Source organism: Mus pahari, chromosome 3, assembly GCF_900095145.1.
Source record: "Mus pahari chromosome 3, PAHARI_EIJ_v1.1, whole genome shotgun sequence".
In the NCBI taxonomy this organism is placed as follows: Eukaryota; Metazoa; Chordata; class Mammalia; order Rodentia; family Muridae; genus Mus; species Mus pahari.
Genome location: NC_034592.1, coordinates 41,524,362 through 41,546,213, shown reverse-complemented (window position 1 = coordinate 41,546,213; position 21,852 = coordinate 41,524,362). Strand labels below are relative to the sequence as shown.

At 35.0% G+C, this 21,852-nt stretch overlaps 1 protein-coding gene across 2 annotated transcripts in view; it reads right to left on the bottom strand.

Moving 5' to 3' along the window:
• Positions 1-14,665: 14,665 nt before the first annotated feature.
• Positions 14,666-21,852, bottom strand: part of Galnt13 (polypeptide N-acetylgalactosaminyltransferase 13) — a 571,919-nt gene continuing 564,732 nt past the window's right edge. For both annotated transcript variants that reach the window (XM_021192182.2, XM_029536704.1), the window contains one exon: positions 14,666-20,040. In XM_021192182.2, the coding sequence (XP_021047841.1) occupies positions 19,900-20,040 (141 nt within the window). In that variant the 3' untranslated portion in view covers positions 14,666-19,899. The remainder of the gene's footprint in view (positions 20,041-21,852) is intronic.

Below are 21,852 nucleotides of genomic sequence, written 5' to 3'. Positions count from 1 at the left end.
CTACTGGTGGTAGACGCTATAAGTTCCCTCTCCCAACTGTACATTTCATCTAAGGTCCCCCCCTTTGAGTCCTGAAAGTCTCTCAACTCCCAGGTCTCTGGTACATTCCAGAGAGTCTCCTCACCTTCCTCCCCCTGAGGTTGCATATTTCTATTCATTCATTCTGTTGGCCCTCAGGGCTTCTGTCCTGTTTCCCAACACCCAATACCTAATCATGTTCCCTTCCCCCTCCCATCTCTTACTGGGATCCCTCCCTCCCTCTCCCCATTGTGACTGCTTTCTTCTCCCTCCCAAGTGGGATTGAGGCATGCTCACTTGGGCCCTTCTGCTTGTTAACCTTGATTTCTGTGGATTGTAGTCTGTACTTTTTTGGTTAATACCCACTTATTAGTTTAATAATAAGTTTAATAGTGTCTTTAATACGTTTTCTGTGTCAATTGTAACGAATAGATTTGCTAGATATAGTATTCAAGGTTGGTATCTGTCATCTTTTAGAGTCTATAGAACACCCACCTATGTCCTTCTGACATTCAGAATCTGCACTGATTTCAGGTGTTAGTCTACTGCATCTGTCTTTATATTTGTCTTAGTCTTTTTCTCTTATAGACTTTAATATCTTTACATTCTTGTTAGTACATAGTGTTTTGATTATTATGCTTTATAGGAAATTTCTGTTCCCTCTCTAGCTATTGGTTTTCTATATGCTTCTTGTAACTTTCTGGGAAAACCTTTCTTTAGATTGGAAAATTTTTTTCTCTTACCATTTTATTAAAAAGATTTTCTGTGCCTTTGGCCTTTTCTATACCCATCATTCTCAGCTTTAGTTTTTTTCTTCGTATCATACACATTCAAGAAATTTTGTACATGGATTTTTGATGATTTAACAACTTCATTAACTGAGCTATCCATTTCTTCCTCTCTTTCTTCAAGATATAAATGTTTTCTTCCATATCTTTTAATCTGATGGTAAAACTTACCACTGAGATTTGTGTTTGACATCATGAGTTTTTCATTTCCAGTTTTATTTCATTTTACATTTTCCCAGTGATTCAATTTCTTTGTTATATTTTTCTGTCATGTATTTAATGATTTCATTGCTTTATTCAATTATTTGTGTTTTCATGAATAGAATAAATTCTATTTGGAGGTCTTTATCTTGTGCTTAAGTTTAATTTGCTTTTCTCAGGACTACTTACAATAAGATTGCTGGTTTCAGAGAAGTATCTTGTCTTTACTATTCAAACTTGTGTGTCTGCACTGGCATCTAGACATCTACAGTTAGGGTGTTTGAGAAGATGTTGTAGTAGGTATATGGTCTTGTCTTCTTGGATGGATGTCCTTTCTTTTGGCTGATGTTACCCACACTGAATCTTAGGTAACTGTGGTGGCTCCAAAATACATGTTAGAGAGAGTGCTTCTGTGTGTCTATAGATGATACATGAAGCTGAGAAGGTCTGAAAATGGCAATAAGAAATATCTAAGGAAACTCTAGGTCCACAACAATGTTCAGAGTCCTTAAGGCATGGAGGTGGAGTGGAAGGAGTGGCTCCCATAACCTGGTTTCCCCCCCCCTCTCTGTCTCTCTCTCTCACACACAAACACACACACACACACACACACACACACACACACACACACACTTCTGAAAAGAGAAGTGAAGGAGCCTTCTTTTTCTTTCATAGATTTCTTGATTTGATATATGCCAGGATATTGCATGTTCACTTTATCCATGCTCTGCCCGAGATTCTGAGTCAGGCAATTCTGAAAGGACTCATAGGACATTTTATAATAAAGCTGAATTTAGAGATGTCAGTATAAGCTTTAGGGATACTCCTTGCTTATAGAACATTTAAGGATTTGGAGCTAAAAATAATCATACATCTTATAAATACAATAAGTCATGAATTCATACTGACATTTACACTTGACATTAACAAGTTTTATTTAATGTGTAAAACTTAACTTGATTTTTAAAAATAGATATCTTTTTCTCTTTCTAAAAATTTCAGATTGTGAATGAAATTAGCATAATTTTATCTACTTACAATTGTGTATAAATAGTTCATATATAGATACCATAGAGTTCAGAATTAAAATTATTTACCATTTCATGATACTCTGATGAATTTTTCTTAATGCTTAGAATGTGTTCTTATACCACTTTGGGTCAAAGTATTGTATTTCTTAAAGTAATTTGGAATAATTCAATATGTGATTAGTCCATTTATTTTAGAAAGTGTTCTTTTATAGAAATTATATATATATATATATATATATATATATATATATATATATATATATTCTTCTTATAACATAGAGTATTGCACATATGTGTTTATTTATTGATAAAATACATATACAACATAAAGACATGTATGCATACTATAATTATCTGTCTTAGGTTATATATATTAGTATTCTTGATGAATCATGTCCTCTCTTTGTAATTATATAACTTAAATATTGAGATGTAATGACTACCTTATTAGCATGTGATGGAAGAGTGGAACTAAGAAGAAAAAATTACTTACTTGACTCAGTGATGGAGAAGACTTACCCATGACTTAAATGTGTGCATGTATTTATATCAATATAAAGAATCTTCATGATGATTACATTATTCTTTTACCTTAGAAAATGATCATTTCTGATATTTAAAATAACTATTGTCTTTCCCTATCCCTTTCATATCTTCCATAACCACGATGACATCCTTGTTGAATGATGGTTCTCTGTCAAGTGGAATGATTTAAATATTTCTGAAGGTTTAAGATTAGCATTGTTCAAATATATAATGCTCATTTCCACTGACTTTAATGACAGGACACGAATGTTCTAAGCTGTGCCTCAGGACACATCGTGTAGTCAGGATGACTTTTCTTAATTTAAGTATAAAACAACAAGCCACAGTCTGTATAGAAGATGATAGACTCCCTTCTTCATGGTCATTTCGGCTTAGTGTTTCTTTACCATGTCCTGGTAGCACATGTTACCTGCAATCCAAGGTCTGTATTCCCAAAGTGTCAAATGTTACCAATATTGGAAGCAGTTATAGAAACGAGTCACTCATTTCAATATACATTGTACTGCGAGTCATATAAACTGAAACCCTGAAAGGTATAACGAAAAGTCTGGCTTCATAGCTGAGTCTTCAAAAAGTCAAATCACCCCTCTAATATGCGGGTTACTTTAGGGTAAGAGACCATGGTGAGACCACTGACATCCAAAACATAAGAAGCAAGGTAGCATTGCCATAAAGTATCTTTCTTTGGAAAGGCATACATATCTGGGATGTCACAAAGAAGAATAAAACGTATTATACATGCAAGCTTGGAATTCAGAAGACACAGGAAAGATCAGTACACAGAATTATTATGAATAAAGCAGTAAATATTCCATGACCAGTACATGGTGTGAATGAAAGTACTCAATCTGTGTGCTAGCAGCACCTAAGTGACTATTTATAACATGGCTCTGAATTGATATTATGTCAGTAATCTATTATCTGACACAGTCATAAAGTATAAATTTTAAAAGGAAGAGATGATGTATATGCCACATATTGAATATTTGTGTTATACTGTTCTAAGAAAATACATGACACCCTTCAGTATCTTGCCCTTTTTATACAGCAGTGTATCATGGGTTCGTTATGGTGTGCTTCTTCCTGGGTACATGCTAACAAGCATTTATACATACTAGACAGACCACAAATGTACTCCCTTAGACTAACTCCATGAATTTATTAGAGGCACTTACAGGGAGTTGTCACATTTAGGAGCAGGGATCACTAAAAGGAAGCTGTACACAAAAACATTCATTCCAGGATGCATGGTGGCAAATGAAAGGAGTGAGCTCCTTGAAGTTGGATCTGAAAGTCAAAGAATGTCTCCCTAAGATTATTTCTGCCAGATAACCTTGGAGTAGTCTTGAGAATCTTATTTGAGTTCTCTCTCTCTCTCTCTCTCTCTCTCTCTCTCTCTATATATATATATATATATATATATATATATATATATATATATATACCTATTTAGTCTTAGGAGCCTCTATCTTTCTCGAGGAGAAAATGTTTCATCTTAGAAGTTCCTGCAGAACTTCATCATAGAGTCAGAGACAGATTGTTTTCAGTGTTATAACTATATCATTTTTATGTGGTATTGTGTCATTGAGGTTGTGTGTTTCTCAACCTGCTTCCTTGTGATGTGTACTATAATTATTTTGCTACACATAAAGTTTTGGCTTACAAAATTATTTAGAATACAAATGATGCTGCAATGAATAACTTTATTTATGACTTAATCCTTCATATTTTAAACTTTGAGTACCTTTAGGTAAAATTTGCATTTTAAAATTGCCTACTCTCCTTTTCTTCACACAGATTCAGTTTGAGGAACAATGTGTTCTCTTCTTTCTTTGAGATTAGCTCCACTTAGTCACAGATTTTTTTTTTAAAGTAATGCCTTTATAGAGTAAAAATTAACATTATTCAATGGTGACTAAATATCTTAGCTATGTTTGAAATGATAATATACATTACACAGGAAAGAAGCCATCACTGAATAGAAAACCTGTGTTTAAAAGTTTATTCTGTGGTATGTATCCTGATGAGAAAGCATGAGAGTCCTAATTACATTCAAAGCAATTACAAAAGTAGCATGAATTTTAAAACACAATTGATTTGTTAAAAAAGGCACTACGAAACTTGTGTGACTATATCAACTCCCATGGAACCCTTGTTTACACTTTTCAGATATATTTACAGGTAGAACAGAGTTTTGATTCAACAGAGTCTCAGGAGATCTCTTATAACTCATTCTGTAACTACCTCTGTGACAAAGATACTTGATTCACCCTGATGTGGAAGCCCCCTTGGCTCAATTCCACTGAAATTTTAAATTAAAAAAAAAATTAAATGTCAGATTTCCCAAATCCGTCACTGTAAGCTTGCATTAGGAATTGATTCTAGTTTCTACTGAAGTTCTCATTACTAATATATTTTGCCAGAGTAACATGACCCATGTCCCAGAAGAGTGGCATTTTCTAGAAGATCTGAGGTTTTGCAAAGAAGAGGGAATTTACAAAATGGTACCACTTAAGCAGCAAGTGATGCCATTCCATATGAAAGGTGTCATCTATTGTCCTCACCTGCTAGATGTGCTTAAATCATTTCTTCCCTCATACTTCAGTAGCTGAACAGTTCAGGAAATTACTTAGAAATGTAAATTTTCCTATTTATATTAAAATATGTTTAGTATCCCAGCTCTGGATTTCTTCTACATCATCCTTCATCGTCCTACAGTTTCATCTCTGACATGACGCAAATCTGTTCTAAGGTTTTATCTCTAGGTCTGTTTTTAAGCCTTTCTGGCAGAAATCATGGCAAAACTGTCAGGCCTATAGTTCTATCACTCCAAGAAGAACCTCCAAAATTTAAATATGACTATAACACCACCCTCCTGGTTTTGATCCTTCAGTGGTTCTCCTTGGTGTGAGTCTGTGTGTGTGTGTGTGTGTGTGTGTGTGTGTGTGTTTGTGTGTGTGTGTTCACAGACACACACACACACACACACAATAGAGATATAGACAGAGATTTTTTTTTACCCTAAATTCTTATTGAGCATGCAAAATTCCAAGACAGCTCATTAGTTCATTTTAACTTAATTCTTATCCTTGTTTACCTACACATGAGCTTATGTTTCTGTCCTAGCAAACCTCATTTAGCTATTTAACTGTCCCTTTATGATTCATAACTGTGCATTGCACTTCTTGCTCCCTCTGCTCAGAAAGTTCTCCCTTTCATTTATCAATACATTTCCATTGAAAAAATCCGAGTTTACCATGGTGTGACTTGCTCCTTGATTATTACAAGATAACAAATCTAACTTTGATAATAGGTGAATTTTAGGCAATCTCTGTGCACTGTGTTTCATATGTATTCAGCTAGTGCTTCATGACATACATTCATTATACATGAAACAAGACTACTGTATTGTAAGCCATACTGGTGAAAAAGAGATGCTCTGCAATTGCTAAGAGATAAACAATGTCCTCTCTCATTAAAAGTTGAAGAATGTCATGAAAATGCATAAACTCAATCACAGGGTGGGCTGTTGAAGTAGATGCACAGAAGGACCAGGTGAGCATAGATATTTGAACTCTAGAGTCAAGTCATGACAGATTCTATTTTCGTTGCTACCTTTGTTTTTTGTTTTTGTCTGTTTGTTTGTTTGCTTTTATTTTTGGCTAAAAAACTCATAGAATACTAATACATGAAGGACATCAAGAAAGAGAGTTGAGAAAGCAGCAAACTTTAATAAACTTCAACAGAAAATGTTCATGACAAGAATTATTTCACTTCCCACACCTCCTGCTCAATTCATAGCAATGACACCTCTTCCAATCCTTGCCTGATGGTATTAAAGGCTTAACTGAGAGTTCAGATTTCCTCACTGAGTTCAATGTCTATCACATGACATCACATAAATTTACAAGATATTCCAAAGAATATAAATAATTAATTTGATCTTGTATCCTGGGTCTCTCAGAGACCAGTCTGCACAGGAAATAGTGTGGGCAACAGAAGCAACAGAGCTTCTTGGACAGGGTCCCTTCGGGCCTTTATCCTCAGCCAGGAAACAAAACTGAGACCCAGACATCTGGGGACCTTACCCACCAGAGGAGAGTCTGCCTCCAGGGAGGGCTGTAACCCCGGGACTCATGTGAGAGTGCCATCTTGTATCCAGGGTCCCTCAGGGACCAGTCCACACAGGAGAACAGGTGGGCTGCAGAAGCAACAGGACTTCTTGGATAGGATCCCTTCAGGCCTTCATCTTCAGCCAAGAGGTAGATCTGAGCTCCAGACCTCAGTGCACCTTCCCTGCAAGAAGAGAGCTTGCCTGCAGAGAGCGCTGTGCCCAATGAGACTCAGGAGAGAGTTGGACTCCCAGAAGTGCTGACAGAGGCTAACAGAATCACAGGAGGAACAAGCTCCAGACAGAGACAGCTAGAACATCTAACACCAGAAATTACCAGATGGCAAAAGGCAAACATAAGAAACTTACTAACAGGAAGCAAGACCATTCAGTATCATCAGAACCCAGTACTCACACCTCAGTAAGTCCTGGATACCCCAACACACCCAAAAAAACCAAGAGTCAGATTTAAAAATCATATCTCATGATGCTGATAGAGGATTTTAAGAAGGGCATTAATAACTCACTTAAAGAAATACAGGAGAACAGTCCTAAACAGGTAAAAGTACTTAAAGTGGAAGCACAAATATCCCTCAAAGAATTACAGGAAAACACTGCTAAACAGATAGAAGTCCTTAAAGAGAAAACACAAAAATTCCTTAAAGAATTACAGGAAAACACAACCAAACAGGTGATGGAAATGAACAAAACTATCCAAGATCTAAAAATGGAAGTAGAAACAATAAAGAAAACCCGAAACCTGGATACAGTCCCAAGGCTAAAAGTTCAGGGAAACTTAGTCTTCTTAAACTGTGGCTTCTTGTATAACGAATAGTCCAAACTTGTCCTAGCAAATGGATCTCTGTGCTTTCTTTCAGTATTGTTTTATTATAGGTGCCGCCAAGCAATGACTTGCCAAATACCTAAGCAAATTTGTACTTTGCTTCCTGCCCTTTTCCAAAGCCCTAGGTAGTCCTCGAGCAGACGCTGGGCTTGGAATTCAATAAGAATGTTACCTATTCAGTAACATTCTGAATTGCCTCTAGAATTGCACGAGATAGGGGAACTAGAATGTTACATTATTCATGAAAAGTTTAGCTAGAGCAGAACTCCCTAATTAGAACCATGACTTGGGCATGAAAGCCCTTGCCCCAGGACTGTAAAAACCTCACACCTGGCTTCTAAGAATATAGCTGACCTTAGATAGAACTGACTTTGTCTCAGATGTTTTATTGCCCAGTTCCTGCCAGTCTTTATGTTTGCATACCTCAGTTTTGTGTAAGAGTCATTAAGCATCCTGTAACCTCATTGTTCCTTAACGATGTGTCACCTAACTTCCCTATTTTCTTCTGTATTAAATGTTTGATGCTCAATTTGACAAATTAGGTTCAGATACACACACTCTCTGTGCCCATGTCTGTTGGTCACCCTCAGTGCCAACTGCTTGCCCACCTGTCTGAAAACCTAATTTCCTGTGGATTAAGGGAGGACAACTGAGGCCAGTCCATGGCAAGGAAGGAAATTATGCCCTAGAAAAAGCAAGAAAGTAATCTTTCAACAAACCTAAAAGAAGATATCCACAAGAACAGAATCCCAACTCTAACAACAACAAAACAGGAAGCAACAATTACTTTTCTTTAATATCTCTTAATATCAATGGACTCAATTCCCCATTAAAAAAAACATAGACTAACAAACTGGCTACATAAAAAGGACCTAACATTTTGCTGCATACAGGAAACCCACCTCAGGGACAAAGACAGACACTACCTCAGAGTAAAAGGCTGAAAAATAATTTTTCAAGCAAACGGTCCCGAGAAACAAGCTGGAGTAGTTATTCTAATTTGTTATATGTAAGTAGTTTTCTTAAAATACACAAATGCATAGGAATCTGAAAAACTAAAGATAATAAAGATACCTTACTCGGCACTAAAAAATAAATAAATAAATTAATTAAATTAAAAAAATAAAATAAAATAAAATCGACTTCCAACCCAAANTTATCAAAAAAGACAAGGAGGGGCACTTCATACTCAACAAAGGTAAAATCTTCCAAAATGAACTCTCAATTCTGAATATCTATGCTCCAAAAGCAAGCGCATCCATATACATTAAGGAAAGTATAGCAAATTTCAAAGCACACATTGCACCTCAAACAATAATAGTGGGAGTCTTCAACACCCCACTCCCATCAATGGACAGATCCTGGAAACAGAAACTAAACAGAGACACACTGAAACTAACAGAAGTTATGAAACAAATGTACTTAACAGATATCTACAGAACATTTTATCCTAAAACAAAAGGATATACCTCTTCTCAGCACCTCATGGTACCTTCTCCAAAATTTAACATATAATTGGTCACAAAACAGGCCTCAACAGATACAAAAATATGGATAAGAACTTCAAGTCTCTGAAGAAAGAAATCAAAGATCTCAGAAGATAGAAAGATCTCCCATGCTCATGGATCCTCAAAATTAATATAGTAAAAATGCCTATCTTGCCAAAAGCAATCTACAGATTCAATGCAATGCCCATCAAATTTCCAAGTCAATCTTCACAGAGTTAGAAAGGGCAATTTGCAAATTCATCTGGAATAACAAAAAACCTAGGGTAGCAAAAACCATTCTCAACAATAAAAGAACCTCTGGTGGAATCACTATGCCTGACCTCAAGCTGTACTACATAAAACTGCATGGTATTTGTAAAGCGACAGACAGGTAGATCAATGGAATAGAACTGGAAACCCAGAAATGAACCTACACTCCTATGATCACTTGATCTTTGACAAAAGAGCTAAAACCAACTAGTAGAAAAAAGACAGCATTTTCAACAAATCGTTCTGGCTCAACTCTCAGTTATCATGTAGAAGAATGCGAATTGATCCATTCTTATCTCCTTGTACAAAACTCAAATCTAAGTGGATCAAAGAACTCCACATAAAACCAGAGACACTGAAACTTATAGAGGAGAAAGAGGGGAAAAGCCTCGAAGATATGGGCACAGGGGAAATTTTCCTGAACAGTACATCGATGACTTGTGCTGTAAGATTAAGAATCAACAAATGGGAACTCATAAAATTGCAAAGCTTCTGTAAGGCAAAAGACACTGTCAATAAGACCAAAAGGCCACCAACAGATTGGGAAAGGTTATCACTGAAGGAATTAAAATGAGATTAAAACATTAAAATATTAGTGCTGTGGAGTAAATATATAATAGAGAGAATAATTCTTTTCTTTCATTGGGTCCTCTTTGCTCTTTAAAATATGGCCCATTAATCTGCATTGAATTTGTAAAGATGGAAAAAATAGTAAATTGAAAACTGATGACTGTCTTCATTTTTCTCTAATTTTTGAGAAATTGACAATAGATATTGTATCACATAATAATTGATCCTTGCTGATTAAAAAATAACCCACTTTGCAACAACTTTAACTAACCCAAATAGAACGTGTATTTATTCACTGAGCCTCTGGCAACACTTCAGGGTACTACAGCTGAAGATTTTTGCCATTATAAGGTGACATAACATTTGTTTTCAACCCAATAGTATTATGAAGATATACTAATAAATCACAATGGAAAAAAAGTAAATGGTTCTTATTTTATAAATGCTAATACACAGTGGTAGTTTGAAATGTGATTCCTGAAATGAAAATTGAATTAAATGAAAGTGATATCAATACATCAATGTGATGCTTTTAATAACAGCATGTTTCCCTTAAAAAAGCGTTCCTTAGGGGTACTCTAGTTTAAACTTTACTTTGCACATACAGGAGCTTTAGTTTGACTGTGTAGTACAAAACAGAACATAGTAGGAAAATGAGGGAGCTGAAACCAGAACATATCCCTTGATACCATTCTATGTTTCAGTTATTCTTGTACATGGAGGAACTGAAAAATGAACTTGGCCAATTCGTGCGAAGATGCAGTGATAGATAATAAGTCCCTTGCATGAATGATGGGTAGTTTTCATGGGGGCCTTCCAAGGACTGCTGGAAGTGGCCACTGTTGATTAAAGGGGTTAGGGGACTTTAGCTCATTTTGGTTTAGTCGGTAAATGGTTCATATAAATGAAAAACAAACTCAAGTGGATTCATAATCATTACTCCCCATAATACATTCAAATCGGAGGACAGTACTATAAATCAGGATCTATTTAAAAATAAATAAACCTGATCTGAATGTTTACCTCACTACAAATGGCTTTCCAGCACATTGGTTGTTAATGTAAGTGATTTCTGTCAGATACAAATATCAGTTCTTAGGTTTCAGAATCTGTCCAAATAGTTTAGCCAGTGGGAACCTGCACTCTTATGTCTTGTCTAAGGAATACAGTGGATAGCTCCTCCCTGGACCTGTCTGCAGTAGATACAAGATCAAAGAATGGTATAGTAAACAGAGGGTATGCACCACCTGTCAGAGAAACTTAGAAGAGATAAGCTCCTCTCTCTGTACTTCTGAGAGTGATACATAAAATGCTGGACCTAAGGATATAGCAAGAAAATATTCAGATCCAATATTTTACATCTGGAATGTATATGTTTATTTTACATGTTCTTAAATGTATGATAGTCATTATATGCAGTATATATGTTCATTTTAGAAATAAACTTTAAGAAGGTCAGCACAAATTAGGTTCATCTTTGATTGTAAATATTATTTTATTATTCTCGGGTTGATCTCCAGCTGTGTTGTCATGCTAACATTTCATTATCCTATCTCAAAAAACCAGGCTTCTATTAGAGAAAAATGCCCATCTGGGTCATATCAAATTTAATTACCCTAATACTCATGTAATTATGGAGTTCTCTCAAATTCTAAGTATATGCACTATCTTAAAAATTAATAGTTTTGTCATGAGGAAAGAGTAAAATCCTTTAATAGGAGCACATTTAAAGAACGAAGAGGAGGTTTAAATGGATCAACACAGAGAACAGAAAGCAAAACCTAAAATTCTTTTCTTTCTGCCTCCACCCCTTTGTCAACTTCTAACATACAAGACAGTGTCCTAGCAACACAAGGAGAAAAAAAAATTCATTTAACCCAACTGGGATGTACCACATTATTCCTCATGTTTGTAACACACACCACAATAAAATCCTTGTCTATTTTTTGGTTATTTCATATCAAGTGACTGTTTCTCAATAGGAACAGGCATTGACAGAGAATGGAAATAAACAACTAAACTGTGATAGTCATAAATTATTAAATTGTGAAATATGTGAGCCACGGAAAAGTAATGTGAAGTATGACTTGCAGTTGCAAGACTATGGTCACATACCTAGAGGAAGGTTGGGATAAAGGTTATAGAGTTAGAAAGGGTTTTGGGGGGAATCTTACTGTGATTTAAATTGTGTTCTACATTAAAACATTAGAATGAGCATATGGAGGAACTACCCTTCTAGGTAAGACCCTAAAGCAAGAGCATGGCCTGTTTGTTCAAAGAAATACTGAGGAGAGTGTGATTGACATGAAGTAATTTGGAAGCATCCTAAGAAATTTGAGTTAGCAGGGCCATGTTTGTCACAGCCTTCTGGGCATTGTTATGAGCATGACATTTGCTTTATGCAAAACAAGAATACAATAAAAGGTACAAATCCTCATATCAGGGCTGGGTAAGGCTACTCAGTAAGAAGAAAAGGATCCCAAGATCAGGCAAAAGAGTCTGAGATACCCCCAATACCACTGTTAGGAGTCCCACAAACACCAAGTTAACAGTCAAAACATATATGTGGAGGATTTAGTATGAATGCATACAGGCTTCCTGAGTGCAACTTCATTCTCTGTGAGTCCATATAAGCCTTGCTTAGTTAATTCTTACTGGAATTAACTTCCATATTTCCCTTGAAGTTCATAGCCTGGAAATACCAACCCCATTCCAACAATGACAAGAACTGCTTTCTAACAAAGATGTAGGTCATGAGGGCTCTCTTATGCTGAATGGATCGATGATGTTATCCCTGTATTAGGCTCAATATTATTCAAGTAGATTTGCTCTTAGATAAACATAGGTTTATGTTGCTCCTGCTTGCTTAATCTCAATTTCTATTATATTTCTACATTCCATTAAGGGATGACTAAGTGTGTGTGTGGGTGGGTGGGGGGTCTCTAGTAAGATACCAGTGAGACAAATAGATTTCTAGTCACCAAAAATTGCTAAATCTTGGATGTTTTGTTATAGCTGCTTCAAATGGACTAAGTTTAGTTGAAAATCTGTGGGGGGAATGTGATCAATTTTGTTTGGGACTTACAAAAATGTCTACTAGTTATTGAACACGAAAAAGTTCTAAATTGGGAACTGACATCTATTAATTACTAGAATCCCACAAGTTTGGAGTCTATAGTTTTAGATGAGGTCACCTAGTGCATAGAAATAGAGAAGAATGTCAAGTTACACATCCCAAAGTTATTGAAAATTAAAAGATGGAGTTGTCAGGGGGAATCACACCATGGGAAACATTGTTGTAGGAGGAAACATCAAGCATATCCAAGGGAAGAGACGATGGCCCACTGGATACTGAAAACCAGAGTTGTGGAGAGGGAAGTGAGTGACAGAAATTGATCTATTATTCCTTTTAGTCCACATCAATAAATACTGTGAAGATATTTCTCCACACACCCAATTGATCCTATATATGACTACAAGTATTCAACCTCATTTATTGTGTAGTTTGAAGACAGAAGTTACATATCCACATGAAGAAATCTGACTTCAGTCTCAGTATCCAAAAGCATAGCTCCCATCAATCTCAATGAACACTATTAGAAATCTGGCCTCTATACATTGCACAAGCTGTTCTGAAAGCCTCCACTTTACCTAATATACTATGTGGGATATGAAGGATAATTGCTGTAACAAGCTAATATATTATCTCACAAAAGAATTAAAACCTATTTCAGATCCGTGATTGTTTGCCTAGAATTTTACTTTAAAAACTGGTGAAGGGATTTCTTTATAAATCAATCTAGTATTCTCATGGCTAGCCACTTACTGTGTGATGGTCATAGAAGGAAAGTGATGCAAAATATCCCAGGAAAGGTAAAAGGTAGAATCATTATTTCACAAAATAAACATGTCAGCAGAGAGGTCTCCTTTATTTCCTTTGAGTAGGAGAGGTCACAGTTTCTTCCATCTGGTGCAGAAAAGCATGAGGTAAGATACTCATCTGTCAGATCCTTGGTCAGCTAGTGCAGTTTCACTGACTTAAAGCACCCAGTTATATCAAGAAATGCAATGCCATGCCCTTACACAAAATAAAAACAAAAACCTGCAGATTTAATACATGAGCGTCCTGCCCTCCGCTGCCACTTATTTAAGTCCCAGAAGTGATATTCTGTGTGTAAATTAGAAAATCAATGCCCTTTATATTTGCTAGCAAGTAATGAAGCATTCATGATGGCTGTCAGTCAATGAGCTTCTGAATGTGTTAATGCATTGAGTTATTTAAAATGGAGCTATTGAAGTAGTTAAGGCTGGAGTTTTTTTTTTTGCCCCTCCCTCCATCTGTCTATCTATCCCTCCCCATTCCTTTCTCCTGTTTTTCCTTTCCCCTTTCTTCTATATTTTTGTCTGGATTCTGGTTCTGAATCTTTGTTTGATGTTCTGTGCAAAGTCCTGCACCGACCAACACACAGAGAGTTTTTCAGGATTCCAGCATCAGAATTTGGGATCTAGGCATGACCTAAAAACACATATTCTCATGTATTTGAAAACATATTAACTAATTTTAATAACTATTACAGATCAGAAGGAGTCAATCTCCAATCATTTCATAAGATAATTAATGGATATATATATATATATATATATATATATATAATTTCAATGCTTCTGTTTTACATGATTTTGCTCTAAGATTATATTGGGTTAACAAAACTTTCTTGCTGCTGAGAAATGGTTATAAATAATCACCCCTTTTATAAAATAGAACATAATCATGGAATACTAAAATTATCTGCTTGAAATACTAGCAAAATTTATTTTGAAAAAAGACGACATATACCAAAGGAAAACTAAATTGGCATACTTTAATTCTACAAAAATGTATAAATATTTAAATTTACAGAAAAAGAACAATTATACCATTTAGTAATGCTTACAACATTCAAAATGTTTAAATTTATATGCACAAGCTACTCTTATAAATGTTAAAGATTGCATTGTGTCTAAGCATTTTTGAGATTATGTTCTCTATCTGTGACTACACTGATTTTAAAGAGAGAAGGTCCCTACCCCACTCAAAGATCATCTTGTGGCTATGGATTCTTGTTTCTCTCTTGAGCTATTTTTGTCTGTAAGTACACCAGGAACCAAAGGCAGTGTCTTTAAGTATTTAACCTCACCAATTGAACACAAAATGAAAATTTCAGTATTGAAACAGTTACATTTCAGATGGAGCCTTCTCTACGTTTTTAATCTAAGCCACCCAACATGGGAGAATGATTCATTGTACCCTATTAGCAATGGCAGTAAAACATTACAGTACATAATGAGCCAATTATCACAGAAGTGGTCCTCATCCTAAATACATTTATTGACAAAAGACCGTATTGCATCACTACTTTCTCAGGGGAGGGTTTGAATGCAGAGTCAATGAAAATTTGCTTTAGAATGTATTAAATACCTTAAAACAAAAATTAGGGGGAACAAATCTATACCAACTAGCTTTAAGCAAATTGCTAGAGCTTATCCAACACCTTAGCTTTGTCTAGTATGTCATACTTGATAACACTCTGAACATGGTACAGTAATCCTGATATTCCTAAGCTATACAGAAGAAGAGCTGAGTGTTTCCACTCCATATCTGACATAATGGTGGGTAATACTTAAATCCTGAAACACAAGTTGCCTTTGCACAGTTGAATTTCTGCTGCCCAGCTATACTGGGTTTTTAGTCAGGACTGGGAGATCTTAGTTGTACAAAATAACACCTCTCAGACAATGATTCACATTTGGTGAAGTCTTTAATTTTTTTTTTCATATTTCTTCAAATCATTATACCTGCAATTTAAGAATGCATTGTACTTTGCCCCCTTGAAACTACAGCTTGAATCAATAGATAAGATGCAAATGCAATGGCAATGATTATGCTTGATCACTTCTTAAATGGAGTAACAATCTATGTTGGAGCAAGGCAATATTCTGAAGTTTGCGGAAGCAATTCTACTGTATTCATAACCTCCCACTGAATTAAAAAAGAAAACATTGAAAACCAGTTATGTTATCTTATTGTAGCAGTTTACATTCCTCTCCTTTATTTTTTAAAATTTATTATGCTGTTTCTAAGCACTAGGGAAAAATGAAATTTACATGTTGTGTTTATATTAAAGTGACACTGGGATGCCTAAAGATATTTGCTGGTTTCTCTGAAGTCCACAAAGCTTCAAACAAAGAACTCACCCAGTGTTCATAGGGATAGACAGTCTAATACTCCGTGCAAGCTGTAGGTCAGCTTTACTTGAAACTTGAAGGGAATTGCAAGAAAATATAAAATCAAATCAAAACAAACAAACAAAAAAACAGAGTTCAATAAATTACTGAAGAGGCTCAATGGTGCTTTCCTCAAACTACTTGCCCGCTGATGTACGGTATTCTACTCTTCTGCTGCAGGTCTTCTTCTATTGCCTGTGGTCTTATTTTATTGAACAAATTTAATTAAAGTATGAAAAAACAATAATGTAAACAATTCTAAAGAATCAAGTTAATAATAAGTGAATTTTTAATAAAGGCATTTCTTTCATTATTGTGACCTTATAAGTTTTTTCGGCAGTAGTATTATGAGTCCTGGGCACATAGTTTTATAACTCTATGATCTATGAGAAAACTATAGTATATGTCCATGGCTCAGTTTTATTATCTATAAACATAGAAATTAATAATATAACATCTTTAATGTTTTAAGGTTTCTATATTATCTTTTGTTAATAGATTTTTACATTGAAAATAAACTTTGTATAGTCATTATCAAACCATGAAAATAAATATGATTTTAAAAGAATACCTATCTTCTTTCTAAAACTCAAAATCTTAGCCCTTCTGTGGTCAATCCAATACAACCAAAACACTGAAACTATAGTTATTTTTAGTTAAGTGAAGCAACTTATATCTTATAACAGTATTTTAATAAATGCCATATTTCATTTCCACAAAGCTGGTGATTTTAACACAAAGGACAACATAAGATCTGTACTTTAATATCTAGAAAATTAGAAGGAAAATTAATATTTGGAAACAAAGCTCGAAAAGTCTCTATAAAGACACTACTGGACACTTTACGTTTTTAAACATAGAAAGGTATGATACTGTGTTGCTTGAAAACTTTAATATACTCTTAAGTTTATTAGTTCAAGAGGTGTAGTTAGAATAAGCAAAGAGATAGCATGAGAAGGTGAACACAGAGCACAAAAATTATATAGATTCTGCCTTTAGAAGGATTTACGTGAATATGTATGTAGATCAGTGGTCATGTGCCTACTTAACAAATACGTGGCCCTGGCACTGAAAAAAATACATATATAAATGTGATTATATGGCCAAGTTTATGTTGGTGTATGAGACTGGAAGAAATTGAAATAAGCAAAAGAGAAACCTTAGATTTGCTCAGAGAGATAGGAGTGAGAGATGACAGGCAGGACAAGAGGTACTGAAGAGGTAATGTTTGAATAGAGACCTAAAGAAATGAAGTGAGTGACATCTGTGGGACTGATAGAAGCAACAGGAAAACAGACTTGTTTGCCAGTCAGAACAATGTAAGGAAATGCAAGACAGTAAGAGATAAAAAATGCAGAGGTGTCTCGATCTCTGTGTGTGTGTATATCCATCTGTCCAAGATATGTGTATAAATGTTTGTGGAGTGTATTGTTCTGTGTATAGAGACATGTTGGCTATGACATGATTTGAGGATTAATGGGAAGATTATGTTCAGGAAAATACACAGATTCATACATAACAGTATCTATGTGACTCTTGTATTAAGTAAACAAGTATAGCACTGGGTAAGACTTGGCATGAATAGAGAATTATAATATATGCATATTTCCTATGATTTGAATAGACAGAAGTAGCAACACCCAGCGGTTGTAGTGGTAAATTATTGGTTTACTGTTATATGTCAAAGATAGCATCAAGTTACTTTTAAGATGGTTTGACTCAATTTACAATTGCAACAATGTTGTTATCTACAAAAATCAGCACTTGGTATCAAAACGGTGTGAATATCCAAAATAAAAATTTAAAACAAGTTTAAATTTTGTGTTAACTTTGACAGCAGGCAGTTTCATGAAGTCTGTGAACTACAGTTAGAGCAGGCTTGAAAAGTTTGAAAGACATTGTAACTTGATTTTTGGGGTCAAAGTCTTTCATTTGGTCGGGAGCTTGTCCATGAAGACAGCCTGGCTGGTGAGGAAATGCAAGAAATTCTCTTTTCTTTACCTCCCCAGTATTAGAGTTACAAGTACATCCTCCCACATCTAGTGGTTATTTTGCTTGGAATCAGCATCAGGTCCTCTTGGTTGAGGGACAAACGCCTACTGAATGAGAAAGCCCATAGTTCCCAGTTTCATAGTTTTGACTTGAGTGTCCAGAAGGTGAAACATGCATTTGTTCTAATGAGAAAGACCACTGGAATGGGTAAACTGAAGCAGTATGAAAAATATAATAGCCCAGCTCGTGTGTGTGTGTGTGTGTGTGTGTGTGTGTGTGTGTGTGTGTGCGCACGCATACACATATGCATGTGTGTGTTTGTGTCTGTGTAAAAGAGAGACAGCAATAGAAACAGAGAAAGAAAGTGACAACAATAGACAGAGGGGAGAATCAGAGAAAAACAGAGATAGAAAGAAAGCAAGTGTAGCAAGCTCATTGACTCTTTTTATAGAAGATCCTTTAAAATAAAAGATTAAAAGTATGGACTTTCTGTTCCTGAAGAATCTTCTAACTTCACCCCCGTAGAGTTCCTCCAACTGCTAGATATACAAACAAAACATACATGCACAGCAACTATGTGGCCACCTAAAATGGTAGGAAACATAAAACAAATATTACTGTCCCATCAATTTGTATGTTTTCCTTTTTCATATAATTAGTCCATGCACTTGAACAAAGGGGTTTTAAGTGGAAATGACACATGAAATTGTCCTAATTATGACTGAGCCATAGTTTATGCAAAATCATGTCTAGTAGTTTAATTAATATAATTTTGATAGCTTGAATTTTTCCAGTGACAAATATTGGATTTTATAGCATAGCAATAAATTTTGAGTGTCATACTTTTTATAAAATACAAAGTGCCAATGACAACACTGACTGAACTAAAAGAGATAGTACTTTAAAAATTAAATCTAAAAGGTCACCCTTCACCTACAGTTCTGTAGGCTGTGACAAATCTCACCCTCTAGAGTGAAGGGCAAAGATACAAACTCTCTGTATGGAGACAGAGAGCAACTGGGGATTCAGGTCCTGACATGACATCTCAGAGCAAGACTGTCTTCAGCTTGTCTTCAGACTGAAGATTCTTGAACAGCAACTCTTATAGTTTATATAGCTCTTGTCGTCCTCAATACCTGATGTACTCCTTACATCATTTGATTTAAATTTATTATTTAAATTGGTTTTAAAAAATTCTTTTCTTTATTTTGTATGATGATTTTTATTTTACAAATTCAATAACTAGCTTAATTATTTTCCTACTACCTTATAATTTTTTTTGATGAATTCAATGCTCAGGAATGATTTTATATGTATTCTAATTGTTGGCAAAGAAATTCAACCAGGGTCGCATGAAGCTTTTTTAAAAAAGAGTGTTTTATAAAGCTACATTAGTATTTTATAATTATGATATTTTATAAGGCATTACATGATCTCTCTTTTAATTATAACACAAAATAAATCAATCCCAAGTAACCCTGTGACAAGAGGCTAATGAAGACATTTTAAAAGCAAATACAAGGTGTGTTTTTTTCCCAAACAGTTCAAATGTTTAATAACAGTTTCTTATTATTTATATTTTATGTGCTTCTTTAATCAGATACAAATTTTTGGTAGGGAAATAAACATTCCTAAAAATGAATTATAAACAATTGTGTTTTATATTACTAAAAGTATTTTTAAAACTTTTAATCCAGAAAAGTTAATACTTTCACCAAACTGAAATAATGAACAAACAAACGTGTAGAGACTTTCACGTCTTGGGAAAAAACTATCTTCATGTCCCCAAGGTCATGTTCCTCAGCAGCCATTGTTGGGATCTGCTGCCACTGCAGTCCTGCATGGTAGGCACCATTTTGTCTTCTTCAGAAGGTTCATCAAGACACTGGTTACTGTTAGCATGTCTCAAAGTGAGTCTCTGTAAGAGATAACCGCAATCAGTTACTTACTGGCTCATTAGATGAAAGCTGCTCTCTCAAAGTAGTCTATGTAATTTTAATGTATAGAAATGCAACATGCTTTTAAACAGAACTCTGTATGACTTTTGCTAAATTGCATGTACAGTTTTGCCATAAAAAGATTGTCATTGTCTAATACAACTCTATTTAAAGATGGTTAAAGAAATTGGCTGATATTTATTACACATTGCTGAAAATTCAGACCTCTGTGTCAAAAGTGTATTCATGACTATGGAATCCAGTTGAATGTGTCAGTTCTAACAAACTAATAAAGAAACTTAGTTTTATACCCATATATTAGTCATTAACAATTTAATAAACATGGAAGTCAAACACATAACTGCTACATAAAAGAAGAAAATGACTAGAGACACTGTCATTAAAAGTACTAAACTGCAGCATCAGAGACATTAACTATAGACCAGAGATTTCTAAAGCCAGAGATAATCAGTCTTCCTTTGTGGAATGCTTATCATATGATATAAATTCATCAATATTAAATTAAAAAGAAAAAATATATAGTGTTTTATCTTTACAATTCTAATAATTGTGTTGTGCTTAATCATCACACAGTATTTGTTTCCATTTGTAATACAAGTCACTTTCTGGGACATCATATTCCAGCGTGTTTTAAGGCCTTATGCTTTCAACATATTTATGATATATTTTGTTAGTTTTGTGCACCAGGACTAAAATTACAGGAAATGTTCTCTAACTTAAAGTGTTCATACATGTATGAGGTGGTTTGCAAGTAGGTCTTAGAAATGCATCTGGAACACATTAACAGAGGTAAACATAGGGAAAATCTTCTTTTTATAGTATTTTCTCACCTTTATAATATGTTGGGATGTGTGTGTTAAAAATATAAAGAAATGCCAGGTGTGGTGGTGCACGCCTTTAATCCCAGCCCTCGGGAGGCAGAGGCAGGCAGATTTCTGAGTTCAAGGCCAGCCTGGTCTACAAAGTGAGTTCCAGGACAGCCAGGGCTACACAGAGAAACCCTGTCTCAAAAAAGCACACACACCTGTGCTTTCACTATTGTACAAGAAGATATAATAGCAGACAGGCTGCTGTGAAAGGTGCCTCTCTGACCTCAAGCAGGAAATTAAAAGGCAAGGCGATTAAAAAAGAAGATGATGTCAAGATTGGAGCCTTTGTTATCATTTTTTTAATACAGAGTTTCAAGCCACTTTTAGTAGAAAAAAAGTGAAGTAAAAATGAAATTGCACAAGATAGCAAGAAAGTAAGTAAGAAGGTGGTTGATTTATTCTTAGGATGACAGGAAATCCAACTATTAGCCAGCGTGAAAATCAGTTATAAAACTAAATAAACAACTATTTTACTTTTAATGGTATAGGTAAGAACAACAGCAACAAAGAAAATCATGTCTCTGTCTCAAATCTGAGTTAGCTTATTCGTACCTTCTCTTGCAAAGAAGCACTTATCATTTCATGCTTCTAATAGATCGTTCTTTAAACAACAAACTTTGCTCTTATTGGGTTGCTTACCATACATTGACTTATATTACAATGTACTGATATCAATTTATTATAGTTTGAGCACCTATTATAATAGTTGAAAGATTTGATCAATTACCTTATATCATATTGGAATAAAGAGATTTTTTTCAACTTTTTTTTTATTATTTTCTTCATTTACAATTCAAATGCTATCCCAAAAGTCCCTTATACCCTCCCCTCACACTGCTCTCCAACCCACTCACTCCCTCTTCCTAGTGCTGATATTCCCCTGTATTGGGGCATATAATCTTT